We start from the raw sequence: 15,764 nt of genomic DNA, 5'->3' as shown, positions 1-15,764 counted from the left end.
TCCCTAATGTGCAGTGTAGAAAGCCCTGTTAATTATAATGTTGTGATACTCAGTGTGAATTTAATGCGTAGTGCATCAATACATATTGTAAAATAGATCATTTTAAATTGAGAGTGGGGGTGTGCGAGGAGTCACAGGGAATGAAATGAGAACCACGCCTTCTGTGTTGTCAAAAATATAATGGGTGAAGCGCCACGCTGGGCTCTTTTACACACAAGCAGCTCATGAGCTTGTGTTTTCAGTTTGCAGATAATGCTTGCAATGCAATGAAATCGTTTAAAAATCTGTTGTCAACAGTAGAGAAGCTATAATGTCTATCTGAGGTTCTCCTCTAAAATTCAAAGCCGGTGGTTTAGTTCAAGTTCGTTTATTTATATAGCACATTTTACACAGCCACTGGCTGACCAAAGTGCTTTACAGAACAGCAGAATTAAAAGAAAATAATACCTGCATAACAACACAACACAAATAAGAACAGCAAAGCTAAGAGCGGCCTTAAAACAGGAGTAGCAAAACAGTATCAGACTCAAATGTAAAACAGGGATGGCAGTATCAGACTCAAAATGTTTGATGATTAAACATAAGAAGAAGAAAAAAGACAGCCATGAATACTTGTATTTTAATTTTACTGTTCCTCTGTAAAATAATAATTCTGTATATAAATATTAAACAGTAAATTTATTTTACAGTAGTATTATAGTAATATATTTTATTAATTTGTTTAATGTGTATACTTTATTCAAATAAAACAGAATAATAATAGTAATCAATTATTAGTATAGTAATATTGAGCTGTATAATGTAGAGTCCTTGTGGCCTCATGCTAAAATGGACAGTAAATCATAATAAAATGTTCTCCCCTATTTCTCCCTTTTTTTTTCTCTGCATATTTGTCATCCCTGTTTCAGCCAAAACATTCAGTCGTACTGTTGCTTATATTCATTAGGAAGCTAAACTACCAAGTATTATATGTTAAGCATTTTATAATGTTTACTAATGAAAATGATCAATATACAGTATATTTATTGATCAGATGTTCATAAGGAGATCAGTGCTGCTGTTGGAGGGGTGTTTGTGCTCCTAAACAGTGTAAGCATAAAGCCCTTTCTCAAGTCTCTAGACTCTGCATAGGAATAGTCTTTGGCACAACTGACCTTGAAATCTTTTTTGTTGAGGTTATAAATAATTTCCCCTGGTGTTGGATATCTTTAGGAACTTAAAGTAGGTTTGATAGTGGCACTCCTGCCTGGTCAGGGTTGTTTAGAGCCGTACAACCGAGCATGACCCATTTCCACTGCTCAAGGTTGGGATGCTTTTTGTTTTGTTTTGTCCTTTGTCTTTGGCCTGTGTTCCTTAAGGTGTTCATCTGGTGATCTTAGATTCTTGTTAAGAAACCATCAGTTGATTTGAACATTATCATTACGTTATTTGAAATAAAACGGAAATCATGATACTGCCTTTTAATTGCAGAGGCGGCGATTTAATTAAGTAAGGGATAATCCACGGCTAGCTGTGGATTAAATTATTTTAATGCACGACGTGGAGGCAAAGAACTGCTCGACGATGGTCATTTGCCAGCATTGAAAACTTAAAGCTGTTATTGATGTTTGTTGTGCAATATTTGTCCGGAAGGGTAATAATGACTGTTATTTTCATCAGAATCAGACGGATATAAAGTAGTTCATACGATTACATGTATTTGAATTGATGAATGATAGCATTTATGTGAATTAATATTAAGGCAGGAACACACCAAGCCGACGGTCGGCCGTCTGGCAGTTTTCTGCATTGGCTGACTAAGTTTTCTCAGTGTGTTCCGCACCATCGGCTGAAATTACCTCGTCGGCTTTGTAAAAGCCGATTCGACATGTTGAATCGGCGCCGGGCCGTCGCTGAGAGAGAGAACTCTGATTGGCTGTTCAGCTTAGTGAACGAGTCAGTGTACGAGAATAATAGCAAAACAGAGAGCAAAGAAGTCAAAACGGTACAGATAGAAGGCTGCTGTTATGTTACGTCATCTTACATGAGTTTCCTTGGCAGATATTTAAATATTAACATGAGTGGAGTGGAATAAAGAAAGTGTTTAACAGGATTGATATTCAAAACGGTAAGCATGCACAGCTTTGTTTATGGTTTGTTTAACCTTATCTGCAGCCTGCAGCGTCGGTTTCTCTTTTTGAATGTCGAATATAGATTAATATATCTGCAGAAATAGACAGTTTTCTCATTCACACGCAGGCGCAGAACGCGCATTCTAGCTAACAGTCGGCAGTAGTTTTCTCGGTGTGTTCAAGTACAGCTTTTTACCCCGACGCGAGGCGACAATACAGTCGGCTTTCATCAGCGCTAGTTCGTTGCCGTCGGCTCTGTGTGTTCCTGCCTTTAGAGAGAGAGAGAGATTCTCAACTTTAAAAAATTGCAATCGTGTTTTTTTGGGCAGCCATATTATTGTGCAAGTCGCTTATAAGTCAATATTTTGTTCTTGTCTATCGCTAGTGAAACATTAAAATGATTAAAGTCATTTCCACTGTACTAAACAAATTTACTTTGGCCTTCACTTGTTTTTCTTTCCACTTCTCCAACAGGCAACCAAGCCAACTGTTCAGTCCCACCAACACTAATGACTCAGGACTGTCTCCCAACTGCCCTAAAGAGACAGCGGACAGCAGAACCTCCGGCCGAGTCACTGGAGCTGTATCTCTGCATCCTGGTGGTACGGGAGCAAACTCTGAACCTCTGGTCAGTGCTCTGTCCTCGCCTGCTAGGGAACAAGAGGTCCTCAGCACTTCTGACAAACCTCGAACACCGGTCCGACTGAGAGCCGTGTCACAGCAAACTAGTGTGGATATTAGCTCGACTACAAGCCCACCCAGCAAAGTAAGAAAGTGGTTAGTTATTGTAGGATAAATTTAATGATAAAGCACGTGCCATATGTTATATTTTTCTCCTTTGTCTCTTTTGGTTTGTCAGAAAGCCGTGTCTCAGCAAACTAGTTTTGATCTGTCTGGACCACATAACCTGTCGGGAAGGGTAAAAGTCTTGACTAAATGGTTATAATGTTTTTTTGTAAACATGTTAGGCTTTACAAAGGGGGAAAAAAACAATCCTGCACATTGTCATAGCTTCTAAGAAATCTAGTATTATTAAATATTAAATTATTAAATAATGATGTAGCTTTTTAGATGTATCTTCAAATTTGATCTCACTCTTACAGGGGGAACCAAGCACACCCACCAGAACCCAGTCAGGTCCCTCATCGCGCAGACATGTTCGCACCATCCAGGAAGTTCGAACAACGGTCACTCGCACCATTACAGATGTCTACTATGAAGATGGCAGAGAAGTTGACCGCAAGGTTACCCAAGTAAGATGCATTGCCTTGGTTAAAACTGAACGGAAGTAGAGAAAATTATTTTGGTTCAGGCATGATTCATTTATTCCATGAGCAATAGTTTCTTATAATTGAGAGGTTACTGGGCAGTATTTGGCGGGTCATGTGATCTCAACATGACAGCATCCATGAGGCGACCAGATTCATATAAATACTCGTAAGAGGTTCATAATAATGTTCCTAAGTACAATTCTTTTCAGGTTCTCAAATATTTTCTTAAGAAATATTTTTTTTGTACCATAATAGCGATAAGTATAAACTATTTCCTGCTTGATGGGAGTCCAGCGCTTCCTGTTATGTTTTTTAATGTGCCTTGTATTAGAATTCGTTATTTTAAAAGAGCCTTTCTCAAGATGTAGTGGTCTGTTGTGTTCATTGAGTGAATGCGTCCTGTATCTTTGTGTGTGCTACCTAGAGTAAAGGCATCCTTTGTATTTGCACTCTATGTGCTAAATGCTGTCAAAAATTTTTGAATTCAGTAAAAAGTCACATCACGCATAATCATGACCAATCATTAGGTCTCTCACTAATAATTATGTGGATTATTTCGTATTTTTACTCGCAGGAGAACTTCTCACGAAAAATCTCCGCCTAATTCACAACATGTTCGTACGCACATGAATTTGTTCTTAACATTGTTCTGATGTTAGTAAATTTGGAGTATATTCTAAATGAGCGACCGCAAGTTAATCATTTGCATAAACCGCCCAAAACATCTCCATATAGGGCTTTCAGCACACGCTTTCCTTACAGCCTTTCGTCACTCTCATCAAACTTGCCGCTGTTTGCAGACGTGCTTTCGCCAGATCCTCGAGCAATGCCAAGTGTGCCAATCCCACCAGTTCTCACAATAAACACCTTTTATAAAGATGCAACGTTTCTTTCTCTTTAACTGTATATGATGAAATGTATTTAAGATGAATACATCATTATTTAATAATTTTATATATGGATTATATAATTCAACTTATGCAACATACTTCAATATAATTATAGTCATTGTTAGGATGAAAAATCACTTCTTAACACGATTATAAGGCCGTCTAGAGTCAGTGCTTTTTCCTTACATGTGGTTTCAGTTGTTCCTATATTTTTTCATTGATTTTTAATACATTTTATTAGAAATTTTTTGTGAATCGTGATTTTTTTCTTCTTAAATTTTTATTTTTTTCCTGATTTTTCTTTTCTTTCGTATGCACATTTCGCGCACAAATTTGTGCGTACACATGCTTAGTAAATGAGACCCATTGTTTGCGATCCTTGGTGTCAATTCAAAGTACTCGTGCACATCCCTGGTAAGAGTAATATATATGTAGCTAGTTTTATGTTGTAATGCTTTGTCTTGAATCCCAAAAGGAAAATGTTTAAATTATTCGGTTGGTTCAAATACAAGTTGGATGTTACCCTAATTATAAGATGTTATTTACAATCATTGTTATGAACGTTCTTATTCTATTCAGGAATTCCAAATCTTATTAAGTTTTGTCTTTAGAACAATCTTTCTAAAAAAGATTAGTTTATAATGGCTAATAGTTTATTCTTAAGAAATGTTTTGGGAATACAAAATATTTGTAACTTAATTTTTAATAGACCTGCACGATTCTGGATAAATTCAGAAGCTCAATTTTTTTGCTTTAACAGAGATCACGATTCTCCCAAGATTCCGAACAGACAACTCAACAAAGTAACATGTAATTTACTAGAGGTTCTGAGAGAATGTTAATTGCAGCTGTCTGTTTAAAATGTTTTAAAATGAATCAGTATTTTTGAAATATTCTTGGGTATTTCAATCGAGATTGCAATTTTTTAATGATTAATCATGCAGCTCTAATTCTTACGTTTGAAAATAAGAAGAAAATAGCAGTTAAGAAGAATTTTATTCTTTAGAATGTTTCGTGACTCCGGCCACAGCTGCATGTAAAATGAATCTGCTTTTAGGAAGCTACTGATATAGTCATGTGACAAACATGATCAAACATTGGAGAATTGAAAAAAAATATTACTGAATGCACCTTCAATGATTGGTTCTCAGTCCAATGAATGACTTGCATTTCAAAAAAACATTGACAAAGGTTTTAAGGACAGATTAAGCTGTTAAAAAAAACCTCTACTGTATGTTTTCTCCAAGGAGTCAGAGGAACCCGTGGTGGACCGCTGCGTCATAGATAATGACATCTCCCCATCCCGCACAGGAAGCTCAATGACATCAGGAGACCTGGCTGATGTCAGTTCACTCTCCTCAAAGGCCCCATCACACCACAGCTCCAGTGGGATAAGCAGCGGGGGCATGGGCCCCATCAGAATGCCAGATTTCCTCATGCCCGCTAGCCGAGGGGCCAAATCTGGCCGGTAAGAAATTGTTCTGTTTCCGTTTCCGTTACTAACACTCTGCGGTTAACACCAGTCTCAGAAACGGTCCCACTTGTAGGGCAATAGTTGCGTAGAATTTCTTGCATGCATGTGATTGTCAGAATGTTTCCTTCAAGCATGTTCACACCTTCTTGTTATTAGACAGACACGGTATGATTTTAGTACCGCCTCATGGCTGCTGCTCCCATACACATTTGGTTGAGGGCGTTTCAGCTGAGCGCATCCTCTCCTTGTGTGTGTTTGAACCCCAGGTGGGGCGGGCGGCAGCAGCCGAGGACCCACACTGTGGTGGTGGGGTCAGAGGTGACGGATGCACGGGGGTCTCGGGTCACCACCCAGCTGAGCCCCCGTGGCCGTGCCCGGCGAGGAAGGCCTCCTTCCCGCGGCCCGCTGTCCAGGTGAGGTGCTCCTGGGTAGGCTGCCAGGGTCCAAGACACTGTTTGTACCAACAGTTAGCCAATACATAAAACCACTCTTTTAAATCATCTTGCATGACTCTTGCTCTTTTTTTCCTCCCAAATGTCTCAGATAGTAGTATTAACTTAGCTCTTCCTTTGTGGATCGTGGACATGCACTCTGCTAGTTTACATATTTAACGGATGTTGTGATGCTCGTGGTGTCACAATTTTCTCTTTTTATTGCTCTCTCCATCCCCTGCTAATACTGACTCTCAGAGGTGGCAGGACAGGGCAGAGAGGTGGTGCCCATGGCCAGGGTGCATCATCCTCAGAAGAGGAGGCCTTTGCCCAAAGACATGCTCAAGCGCCGGGCAGCCCAGTAGAGCCCAGTGCTACGAGCCACTCTGATTCTCTCAACACCACCTCCCCGGACAACAGCACTGGGTCCAGCAGTTTTGTTGGGTTGCGTGTGCTGGCCAAGTGGTCATCCAACTCTTATTTCTATTCTGGGAGTATCACTCGAGACCTGGGAGAGAACCATTTCCGCCTTCTATTCGATGACAACCAGGAGTGTGAAGTACAAGGAAAGGACATCTTGCTCTGCGACCCCATTCCTCTGGAGACGGAGGTCACTGCCTTGACAGAAGAGGAGTACTTCAATATCGGTAAGCAGGACAAAAAATTATTATGAACCATTACATTTATACCATTATGTATTCATAAACTATATTTTCAGGTTTTTCACAGGTCACAGGTCAACTAATAACAGTAGTTTTCACGTACAATATTTGAATAAAGTAATCAAATGTAAAATAACACTGCATAGTCTTCACTGTATAAATTAAATATAGATTAATCTATATTTAATCTATAGTCACAAAAGTTATTTAGTCAATAGCAGAGGGTGATTATTATTTTTTTCTTTGTCTTGTTTAATTGACATTAAAAATGTCTCTCCTTCGCTTGGAACTGGGATGTCAGCAATAGACTTGCATACTAACAGTTGATTGGACAGCTCTTCTCATGTTGTCTACATATCTCTCTGACTATCTGTCTTTCTATCTTGTCTTCCTGCCAATGTATCTATTTTTGTCTATCTTTGGCCATCTATCTTTCTTTCTTTTCATCTATGCCCCTCTATCTTTATGTCTGTCTGTCTCTATCTATCTTTCTTTGTCTAAATATGTTTATGTCTGTCTGTTATGCTATCTATCCTTATTTTTGTTTGTCTGCCGTTAAATATCTTTGTCAGTCTTAGGCTCTATATCTTTGCCTACCTGTCTGTCCCTCTGTCTTTGTCTGTCATTCTATCTTTGTATCTGTCTATCTTTCTTCCTGTTGTTTTATTTATCTTTGTCTCTGTCTGCCTGTCGTTTTATGTATTTTTGTGTCAATCTTTGCCTGTCTGTCATTCTATCTATCTTTATCTTTGTTTACCTGCCGTCTTATCTTTGTTGTGTCTTTGGCCGTCTGTCTGCCATTGTATCTGTCTTTGTTTATGTATCTTTGTCAATCTTTATATCTGTCTACCTGTTGTTCTATCTATTTTTGTCTCTATCTTTGTCTATGGAAAACATCCATAAGGCATATTATGTTTTTACTGTTATGTTGTAATGATAATTTAGTTATTTTGTGTCAAAATGCAGAAATAATAATAAAAATGGTTATAATATGATTACCTAGAATTTAAACAAAATAAAATTAGTGGAAAGAAATGCTTATTTATAGGTTTATCACTGTTTTTACGATGTATTGCGATGCTGATTTGAATGATTCTGCATCGATGCATAAAAACAAAAGAATACATTTTTAAAAAATGTAATTAAATAGTCAAATCATACATATTAATGCATTGTTTTATTGTAAATAAAGTGTGAGACATGCTTAATGTTAAACAGAGTTATTAAGCGCAATGAGCCAACGAAAAGATCTCTAAACTGCCACGCACAGAAAGACACCTCTCTCAAACAGCATGCAATCCCGAATTCAGTTCTCTTTAGCGGCGTATTGCTCTTGAAAGTTCAGATGCATGTAAAATTCTTCAAAAAATATCAGTCTTGAACATTACCTATGTGTAACATTTTATTAGATCCGTACATTAGGTCTTAATATAATAAACCTGCATCTGTCTGTCATTTAATGTTAATCAAACAAAAGAAAAGAGGGAATCACTCACTGCTCTTGACCGAATAACTGTAGCTTTAATAATAATACATTTATCTATAATTAATACACAAAAGACTATGCATTGACTTTTTTATTTGAATATTAAAATTCTGTTTTATTTCTTACTTGAATGCGTATGCACTGGAAAGCACTGGTAATTGCATTAGTTTATTTCTTATATTGTGTTTTTAAACAAAGATAAAATAACAAAAATAACTATTATAATATATTCATACTAAATAATATACTATAATATTGTGATTATTTGAATAATAATTATTATTAATACAAAATATAAAATAATAAACAATATGAAGGAAAAGATGCATTTTGATGCATCGAGAATCGCTTTAAAATCAAATCGTTGCGCTCTGATTCGTAATCGTGTGGCAAGTGAAGATTCAAAACCTCTACTTACTAATCTTTATTTTTCTGTGCTTTTCTGTGTCTCTGGTGATCAGGTTTGGTGAAGGGTCATAAGACTCAAGACTCTGAGTTCCTTTACTGTGTGGAGAAAGATGGTCAGAGTAAATGGTACAGCAGAACATCTGTGATTCTCAGCATGGAGCAAGGCAGCCGCCTGAGGGAGCAGTATGGACTGGGGCCCTACGAACCATCTACACCCCAGACCATGGCATCTGATATCAGCCTGGGTGAGTCTTCAGTTGGACTGTTCTGGACACATACATCTAAGATAATATAATGGGTAACACTTTACAATAAGGTTCATTAGTTAACATTAGTTACCTACCTTAGTTAACATGACCTAAAATTGAACAATACTTCTTCAGCATTTATTAATCTTAGTTAATATTAATTTCAACATTTACTAATACGTTATTAAAATCAAAGGTTTTATTTGTTAACATTAGTTAATGCACTGTGAACTAACATGGACAAATCATGAACAGGTGTGTTTTTATTAACAAACATTAACAAAGATTTATAAATACTGTAACTTATGTTTTGCTCATTGTTAGTTTATACATTAACTAATGTTAACTAATGAACCTTATTGTAAAGTGTCACCATATAATGAAATTCTTGCAATTTACTAACTCATCCATAGCCAAACTTTGACTAATCTCTTTGTAGCACACTCAGCACCAGTTTTTTTACATTTGGCGTTACAGTGTCATTATGTCCTCAGATAACCTGGTAGAAGGAAAGCGGAGACGCAGAATGAACTCAAGTGGAGCAGGGACACCTACCCGCAGCTCCAGCAACAGCCCGAGAAACCCAGGGCCTTCTGGGAAACGAAAGCTCATCAGTGGCACAGAGGACGAAAGGACTCCTGCGAAGAGAGGACGCAGGGGGGGAGGGGCTAGAGTGGGTACGATGCCCCTTGCAGACAGACTTTATTAATTCAACAATATGGAGAAAAGCATTTGCTCCATTTTAGCAGACTGTTTTACTATGTGCCTGATTTTATTGCCTAATTTGGTCTTTTACTGTAATGGGTTTTAGCAACATTTTATTAATTTTGATGTCTATAAATTATGTTTTACATAATCTGTAAATGTATTTTTATATGAACTCAAACTTATGAAAATGAACAACCAAATGAAAAACCAAATGAGTGCCTTTTTCCTCAGTGTTCTCGTTCTTGAATGTAACCGTCTGCTTTTACAATATAAAACGTCTGATAAACCACATGAAGATGTGATCAAATACTGCTTTTGATGTTTAATGGAGTGCAGATCTCCAGCTCTAAACAGCAACTGGTATGTGGCATAAGATGTATTTTTACTTTTGTGTTAGTGAGCACTCAACAGGGTAGATGGGAGTGGTGTTTGTTTTTAATTCCTCACAGTTCATTATCCTTTATGGGCTCTTTGTTAAACACCGAGTCTCAACAGTCAGCTTCAAAGTAGTGTTTTCAATTTTGTGTTTTTGTTTTACTTCAACAGGGCAGCGTCTTGCTGCTTGTAACACATCTGGGAGTGGCGCAGACCTGCCCCCTGACCCCAATGACCTGGTGGCGACACATGGACCTCTGCCTGAAAACTCCTCTCTCTTCATGGGATTTGTCTTCATGCTGACAGCATCCTCTGAAAGCGACAGAGACTCCGACCACCAGACCAGCGATGAAGGTGAGGGGTTAGAACAAATAAAGACTGCATGTGTTGAGCGTTCATTTTTTTATAAGGCTCTGTTATTTAGCTGGTGATATAAAATGAAGCATCATACAGCATGAAGTAGTAGCTGCGTTTACATGAATCCTAATAATCCGATTGTAATCGGACTAGTAGCACAGTCGGAATAACCACGTCAATCGGAAATGAATTGGCCAAATTTCATTTGCATTGTAAAGGGTTGGTTTTAAACCTTTTCTAATCTGCTTCGATAGGACATGTAAACACTTGATCGGATTGGAAACCGAAACTGGAAAGTACTGCGTACAATGACGTAGAAATGCCGTTATGACGTATGACGCACGGAACGAGCTGTTGTTGTGGTTAAATGTAGTGTCATAAATGTCTACAAGTCTACAATTCTACTTGAAGTGCTGCAGAAGAATGTCGTCCCAGCATTCCTTGCTTCGGACTCATCTTGTAAGATGCCTTGATTGGGCCACAGGAAGGGGTATCTGTTTGATGGATATAAGCATCATGGCACAGAGCTTAATGTGCTATTATTAAAATATTAATAATAATAATTCTGCTTTTAAAAACAGAAAAGGATGACGTGGCAACAGCGTGAAACTCTGTATTCGTGCAGTGTCAAAGCATGTCAAAAGATTCAATCCGATTTGAAGCTTGTGACAAACGCACACATCAACCTGATCATTTTATTTAGCGTTCATGTAAACACTATGTTCGGATTCATCGATGAAATCATTCTGAACAATACGTGTCCATGTAAACCTAGCTAATTTTCTAATAATTTGAAGGCAATGCTGTTTATTATGTATTATGGAATGTGGGGAAAAAATGGCTTGGTTATTTTTAATTAGAATTTATAGTACAATTATATACTACCATTCTAAAGCTTGAGGTCAAAAAAGATGTTCTTTTTTGGAAAGACATTTATACTTTTAATCAGCGAGGATAAATTGATCAAAAGTGTAAATACATGTATAATGTTACAAAAGATTTCTATTTCAAATAAATGCTGCTCTTTTGAACTTTCTATTCATCAAAGAATCCTGAAAAAAAATATATACATCACGGTTTCCACAAAAGTATTAAGCATTATAACAAATGTTTCTTGAGCACCAAATCAGCATATTAGAATGATTTCTGGAGGATAATATGACACGACTGGAGAAGACGTTCAAATGTTAGTGTGTCAGTTCAGTCCTTGATTTTGATTGGTCAATAGCTGTGTTTTATTCACGATAAAACACAGCTATGTCCACTTTACCCAACGGTTCTCTGTATCACTACAAAACACTCATAACACAACGTAAACGTTTGTTCTCATTGAAATTGTTTATTGAAGCTTACTGTATTTTGTAGAGAAGAATATTGTGAGAGAGAGATTGAATGAGCGAGTGTATTGCCTGCATTTAGATTCAGGTCAGTCATATGTTCTTAATAAAAACTAGTTTGAATGTCCAATGCGATATCTTTTCCTGTTAACAGTTAATGGGTTTTCCTGTGCCCTGACTGACAGCACTAGTCAAAGCATTTGTCAGTTGCGTCTTGCTCCTCCGTGTTCACAACAAGTTTCAGTCCTTTCGATAGAAAATTCTTCTCTACTGACTGACTCACTCATAAAGACAGTCTTTGCCACCATGTAATGGCATAATAATGTAACTTCTGTTGCTGGCAATTTTTTTTCCAGCAGAAGAAAGGTTTTTAGGAATTTTACTACATGAAAGTTGCATTGATACATATTTTTTGTCTCTAATATTTGTATTGTGTGGTCACCGTTTTATAAAAGCTTATATACTCGAGGCTAGTGTGTATTGTGAATAAATCACAGCTTTGTGTCGTGCCTACCAACACCCTTCAGCCTAGCTTATTCACAATACACCACAGCATCTCGTACCTTATATATATAGTTCAGAACCTTTTGTTTTGTATCGGACTGATGTAGTTTGTCTCTTGTTAGACTGTGTGCTGAGAGCCGCATATAACAAGCTCTATACAGTGAGACAGCTGGAGGCGGGAGGAGGAATGATCCTGCTTGATTTTAATGAAGAACAGGTGAGCTCATATATTTCAAACAACTCCTCTCTCTCCTGCAAGAGCTGCATGTTTTATGTACGTGTGTTTTCTGCATTTTCAGTGTAAAGCAGCCTATCAGAGCCTGCTGATTGCTGACCAGCACTGTCGGACTAGGAAGTACCTGCTGTGTGTGGCAGGTGGAGTTCCCTGTGTGTCTCAGATATGGGTGAGGGACTGCTGCCAGGAGAAAAAGCTGCTCAACTACAGGAACTACCTACTTCCTGCTGGTCTGGGGCCAGAGGGATGCATTGTGGAGTGGTAAGAGCTTGTCTTGTTGGGATGAGACAGTCAGTCACTTTATTTATATAGCACAATTAAACAAAGACATGTTGACCAATGTGCTTTACATAACTATACGATACTGACAGCAATAAATCAAATAAACTGTTAGTCATTTGTTAAAAGCCAATAAACAGATTTTTTAAGGTGTGATTTTAAACTCATAACTGTAGTAGCGGCTCTGATATAACTAGGCAAGCTATTCCAAAGTTTGGGAGCTACAGCAAATGCACCATCTCCTCTTTGTTTTAATCTGGACCTCAGAACTATTCTAGCCTTTAACTAGTGTATTTCAGCGTTCTTTGATACTCAGTCAGGAGATCCAGAGATAAGATGGCGTGAGACTATTCAAGGATTTGTGTACCAGTAAGAGAATAATGCCAAGACACCTGAGAGAGTAACTGATTGTAAAAAGAGCACGGAAAACCAGAAATTTCTTAAAACTGAACCAAGTCAGTACTGTATTTCACATGTAAGGCTGGAAGCTTACACTGATATTTTGAACCAATAATTGGAACAAAAGGCTGTTGAAGGATGACGTGTATAATTCAAATATTTATCTGACTCCATTAAAGTTGTTGTTATTCTTTAACCTCTTTTTCTTTAAAGGTAAAGGTCTTTCTTAGAACGTAGGATTTAACCTGAACGTTTAGATAACAAAAGTTATAATCACTTTAGCTTTCAACATCATCAGTAATAAAAGGAAAGATTCTCAAAGCCTATTTATTAAGTTACATGTTTAAACATACAGACAGTAGAATGGAACAACATACAGTATAGAAAACTTAGTTGTAACAAATAATGTATGGTTTGGCGAACGAGGCCGAAAAAGCCTTTCTCAGAGTATGAGGTTACGCACCGGTGTGCGGGAGTGGCGGGGTTAAAGCCTTTCTCCAAGATCAACAGTTACCAGTATACTTCTTATACCCTGAGCAAAGCATTGTTAAACATGAGTGGAATACCAACACCAAACACATCCGACAGAAAACCAAAAGATGAGGTAAATGGGTGGTGATCACGAGGGGGAGAAGAACATTAACATATTCTCCTCAAATGCATGTTTAACCAATAGTACCTAGATTGTACGTTAGGATACTTTAATATCTCTATTAAGTTCACCAGTTTATAAGCTTGATGAGACCAAACATGGCATAGTTACATATTAGAACACACTAGTAAATAAACAGTATGTAGTTGAAAGCATATGTTCTGTGAAGCAAATGGTACAGACGTGTCATTGAGGTGCAAATTACTGTCTCTCCCGACAGAACCGTCCTGTGCCTGGAGTGTCCCAACAGTCCTCAATCAGCATATTGATGAAATCCCTTGCACTAGAAAGGCGTTAGCATACTGTGATGATGAAGGCCATTGTGCCACATTTAATTCACATGTATACCTTTTAAAAAGCTTTTTGAAGTACTAGGGCAGTGAAGAGTTCTGCCCATATTTGCTCAACCCTACACACACACATTCCTCCTTAATGTTTTTGAACTGCTCATGGATTTACTGTCACCATTAATTAATGTAAATAAAGCCCCTTTCACACAGCGTGTTGATCCTGGGAAATTGCCAGAACGGCTTCTGTGTGAACGCAAACACGACCCGGGATTGATGCCGGGTGGGGACCTAGTAACATTGCCGGGATCAGTCCCGGTGTTGTGCCGAATTTTGACCCCCGTCAAATTACTACCCCCCTAGCATTGGTAGGTTTAGGATTAGTTGTGGGGGAGGGGTTAGGATTAGGCAATCAGGTACTGACTTCAACGAGGGGGGTAATAATTTGGCAGGGGGTCGAAATTCGGCACAACACCGGAACGCGCGCTGTGTGAACAAAAGCCGCAATCAATGCCGTGTCGTAATGATGACGCTGAAGTGAAGTGAAAGCAGGCTAGTGAAACGGTACGTAATGCGCTAGTTTATGATCGAATCAGAGAAAAAAATGCACAAGTGTGGTTTCTCGAGAGAGAGAAATCGAAGCTCATAAGCAAACTATAGACGCTGCTGAGACATTACATGTCACATTGATGTCACGTGTCTTTACGGGATTTTTACGGGTTGTGTGTGAACGCACTTTCTGATTCCGGAAAATCACTGGCGAATGGCGAAGTGCGAATGAACCAAAATCAAACGAACACGGGTCAAATCCCGGGTCACTTCATCCGTGTATTTTCCGGAATCTCTGTGTGAAAGGGGCTTAAGTTAATTCCTACACAGCTGTAGACAATACTGCCCTTGTGTATGACTAAACTGTCATGGCCTAAATAATTCAGACTGAAACGCTTTATTGAAAAATGGTGTTATAACTTATATACATTACATTTTAAACCACAACTCTTAATTATTAAAAACTCAAAATATAATTAAAAGCTTTAAAAATCTTTTAAATTCACTTATAGGGATTTTGTTTTTCTTTTATCTATTGTACTTTTATATGTATGTTTTGTGATATTTTGCTTTGAGTTAGTAAGGCACATTCATTTGTTTTATCACATATTGACTTGATTCAGATTGTGTTTGTAAAATCCAGATATTTTTTTTTTTTATCAGACTACAAACAAATTATTATTTTTTTAATTCAATTTTTTTGCTGGCTGACTTAAAGCCTTAGGTGCTTGAATTTTCTTTTGTGATTTAAGTGTTTTCTTGTGTTCCCTGTCCTCAGGCATCCTCGTGCGAACCCTTTTAAAGCACTGAAGGTGATGCTGATATCAGAAGATCGTGTGGATTTGTGGACCTCTTTGCTCTCCATGGGTGGTGCAGCAAAAGTTCATCACCATAAAGAAAATGAAGACATTTCTGGTGGGTAACAGTACCTTTAGTTCAAAATGGAGATGTAGCTTTAAGGTACACTATGTAACTTTTGGCACTCTTGTGGTTAATAAACAAAACTGCATGTGTCTTGTGGAAGAACATTGTAGCTGGAGCTACTTTTCTGTTCATGTATATGACGAGTCACACAGGTACTGGGTTACTCCGCAGCATTTG

At 37.9% G+C, this 15,764-nt stretch overlaps 1 protein-coding gene across 9 annotated transcripts in view; it reads left to right on the top strand.

Annotated features, from left to right (window-relative positions):
- tp53bp1 (tumor protein p53 binding protein, 1) overlaps positions 1–15,764 on the top strand; it is a 29,394-nt gene that overhangs the window by 12,230 nt on the left and 1,400 nt on the right. For 3 of the 9 annotated variants that reach the window (XM_077229435.1, XM_077229434.1, XM_077229438.1), the window contains exons 17-28: positions 2,586–2,877; positions 2,971–3,030; positions 3,215–3,364; positions 5,520–5,740; positions 6,013–6,159; positions 6,436–6,824; positions 8,787–8,978; positions 9,476–9,658; positions 10,236–10,418; positions 12,385–12,479; positions 12,562–12,758; positions 15,442–15,578. In XM_077229435.1, the coding sequence (XP_077085550.1) occupies positions 2,586–2,877; positions 2,971–3,030; positions 3,215–3,364; positions 5,520–5,740; positions 6,013–6,159; positions 6,436–6,824; positions 8,787–8,978; positions 9,476–9,658; positions 10,236–10,418; positions 12,385–12,479; positions 12,562–12,758; positions 15,442–15,578 (2,246 nt within the window). The other 6 variants (XM_077229437.1, XM_077229439.1, XM_077229441.1 and 3 more) reach the window with 4 other exon arrangements.

This window comes from Siphateles boraxobius, unplaced genomic scaffold (assembly GCF_051911475.1).
Source record: "Siphateles boraxobius isolate OS27281-9 unplaced genomic scaffold, OSU_SipBor_1 130, whole genome shotgun sequence".
Classification (NCBI taxonomy): domain Eukaryota; kingdom Metazoa; phylum Chordata; class Actinopteri; order Cypriniformes; family Leuciscidae; genus Siphateles; species Siphateles boraxobius.
The sequence above is the reverse complement of the archived record's forward strand: the minus strand, read 5'-3'. Positions and strand labels throughout refer to the sequence as shown.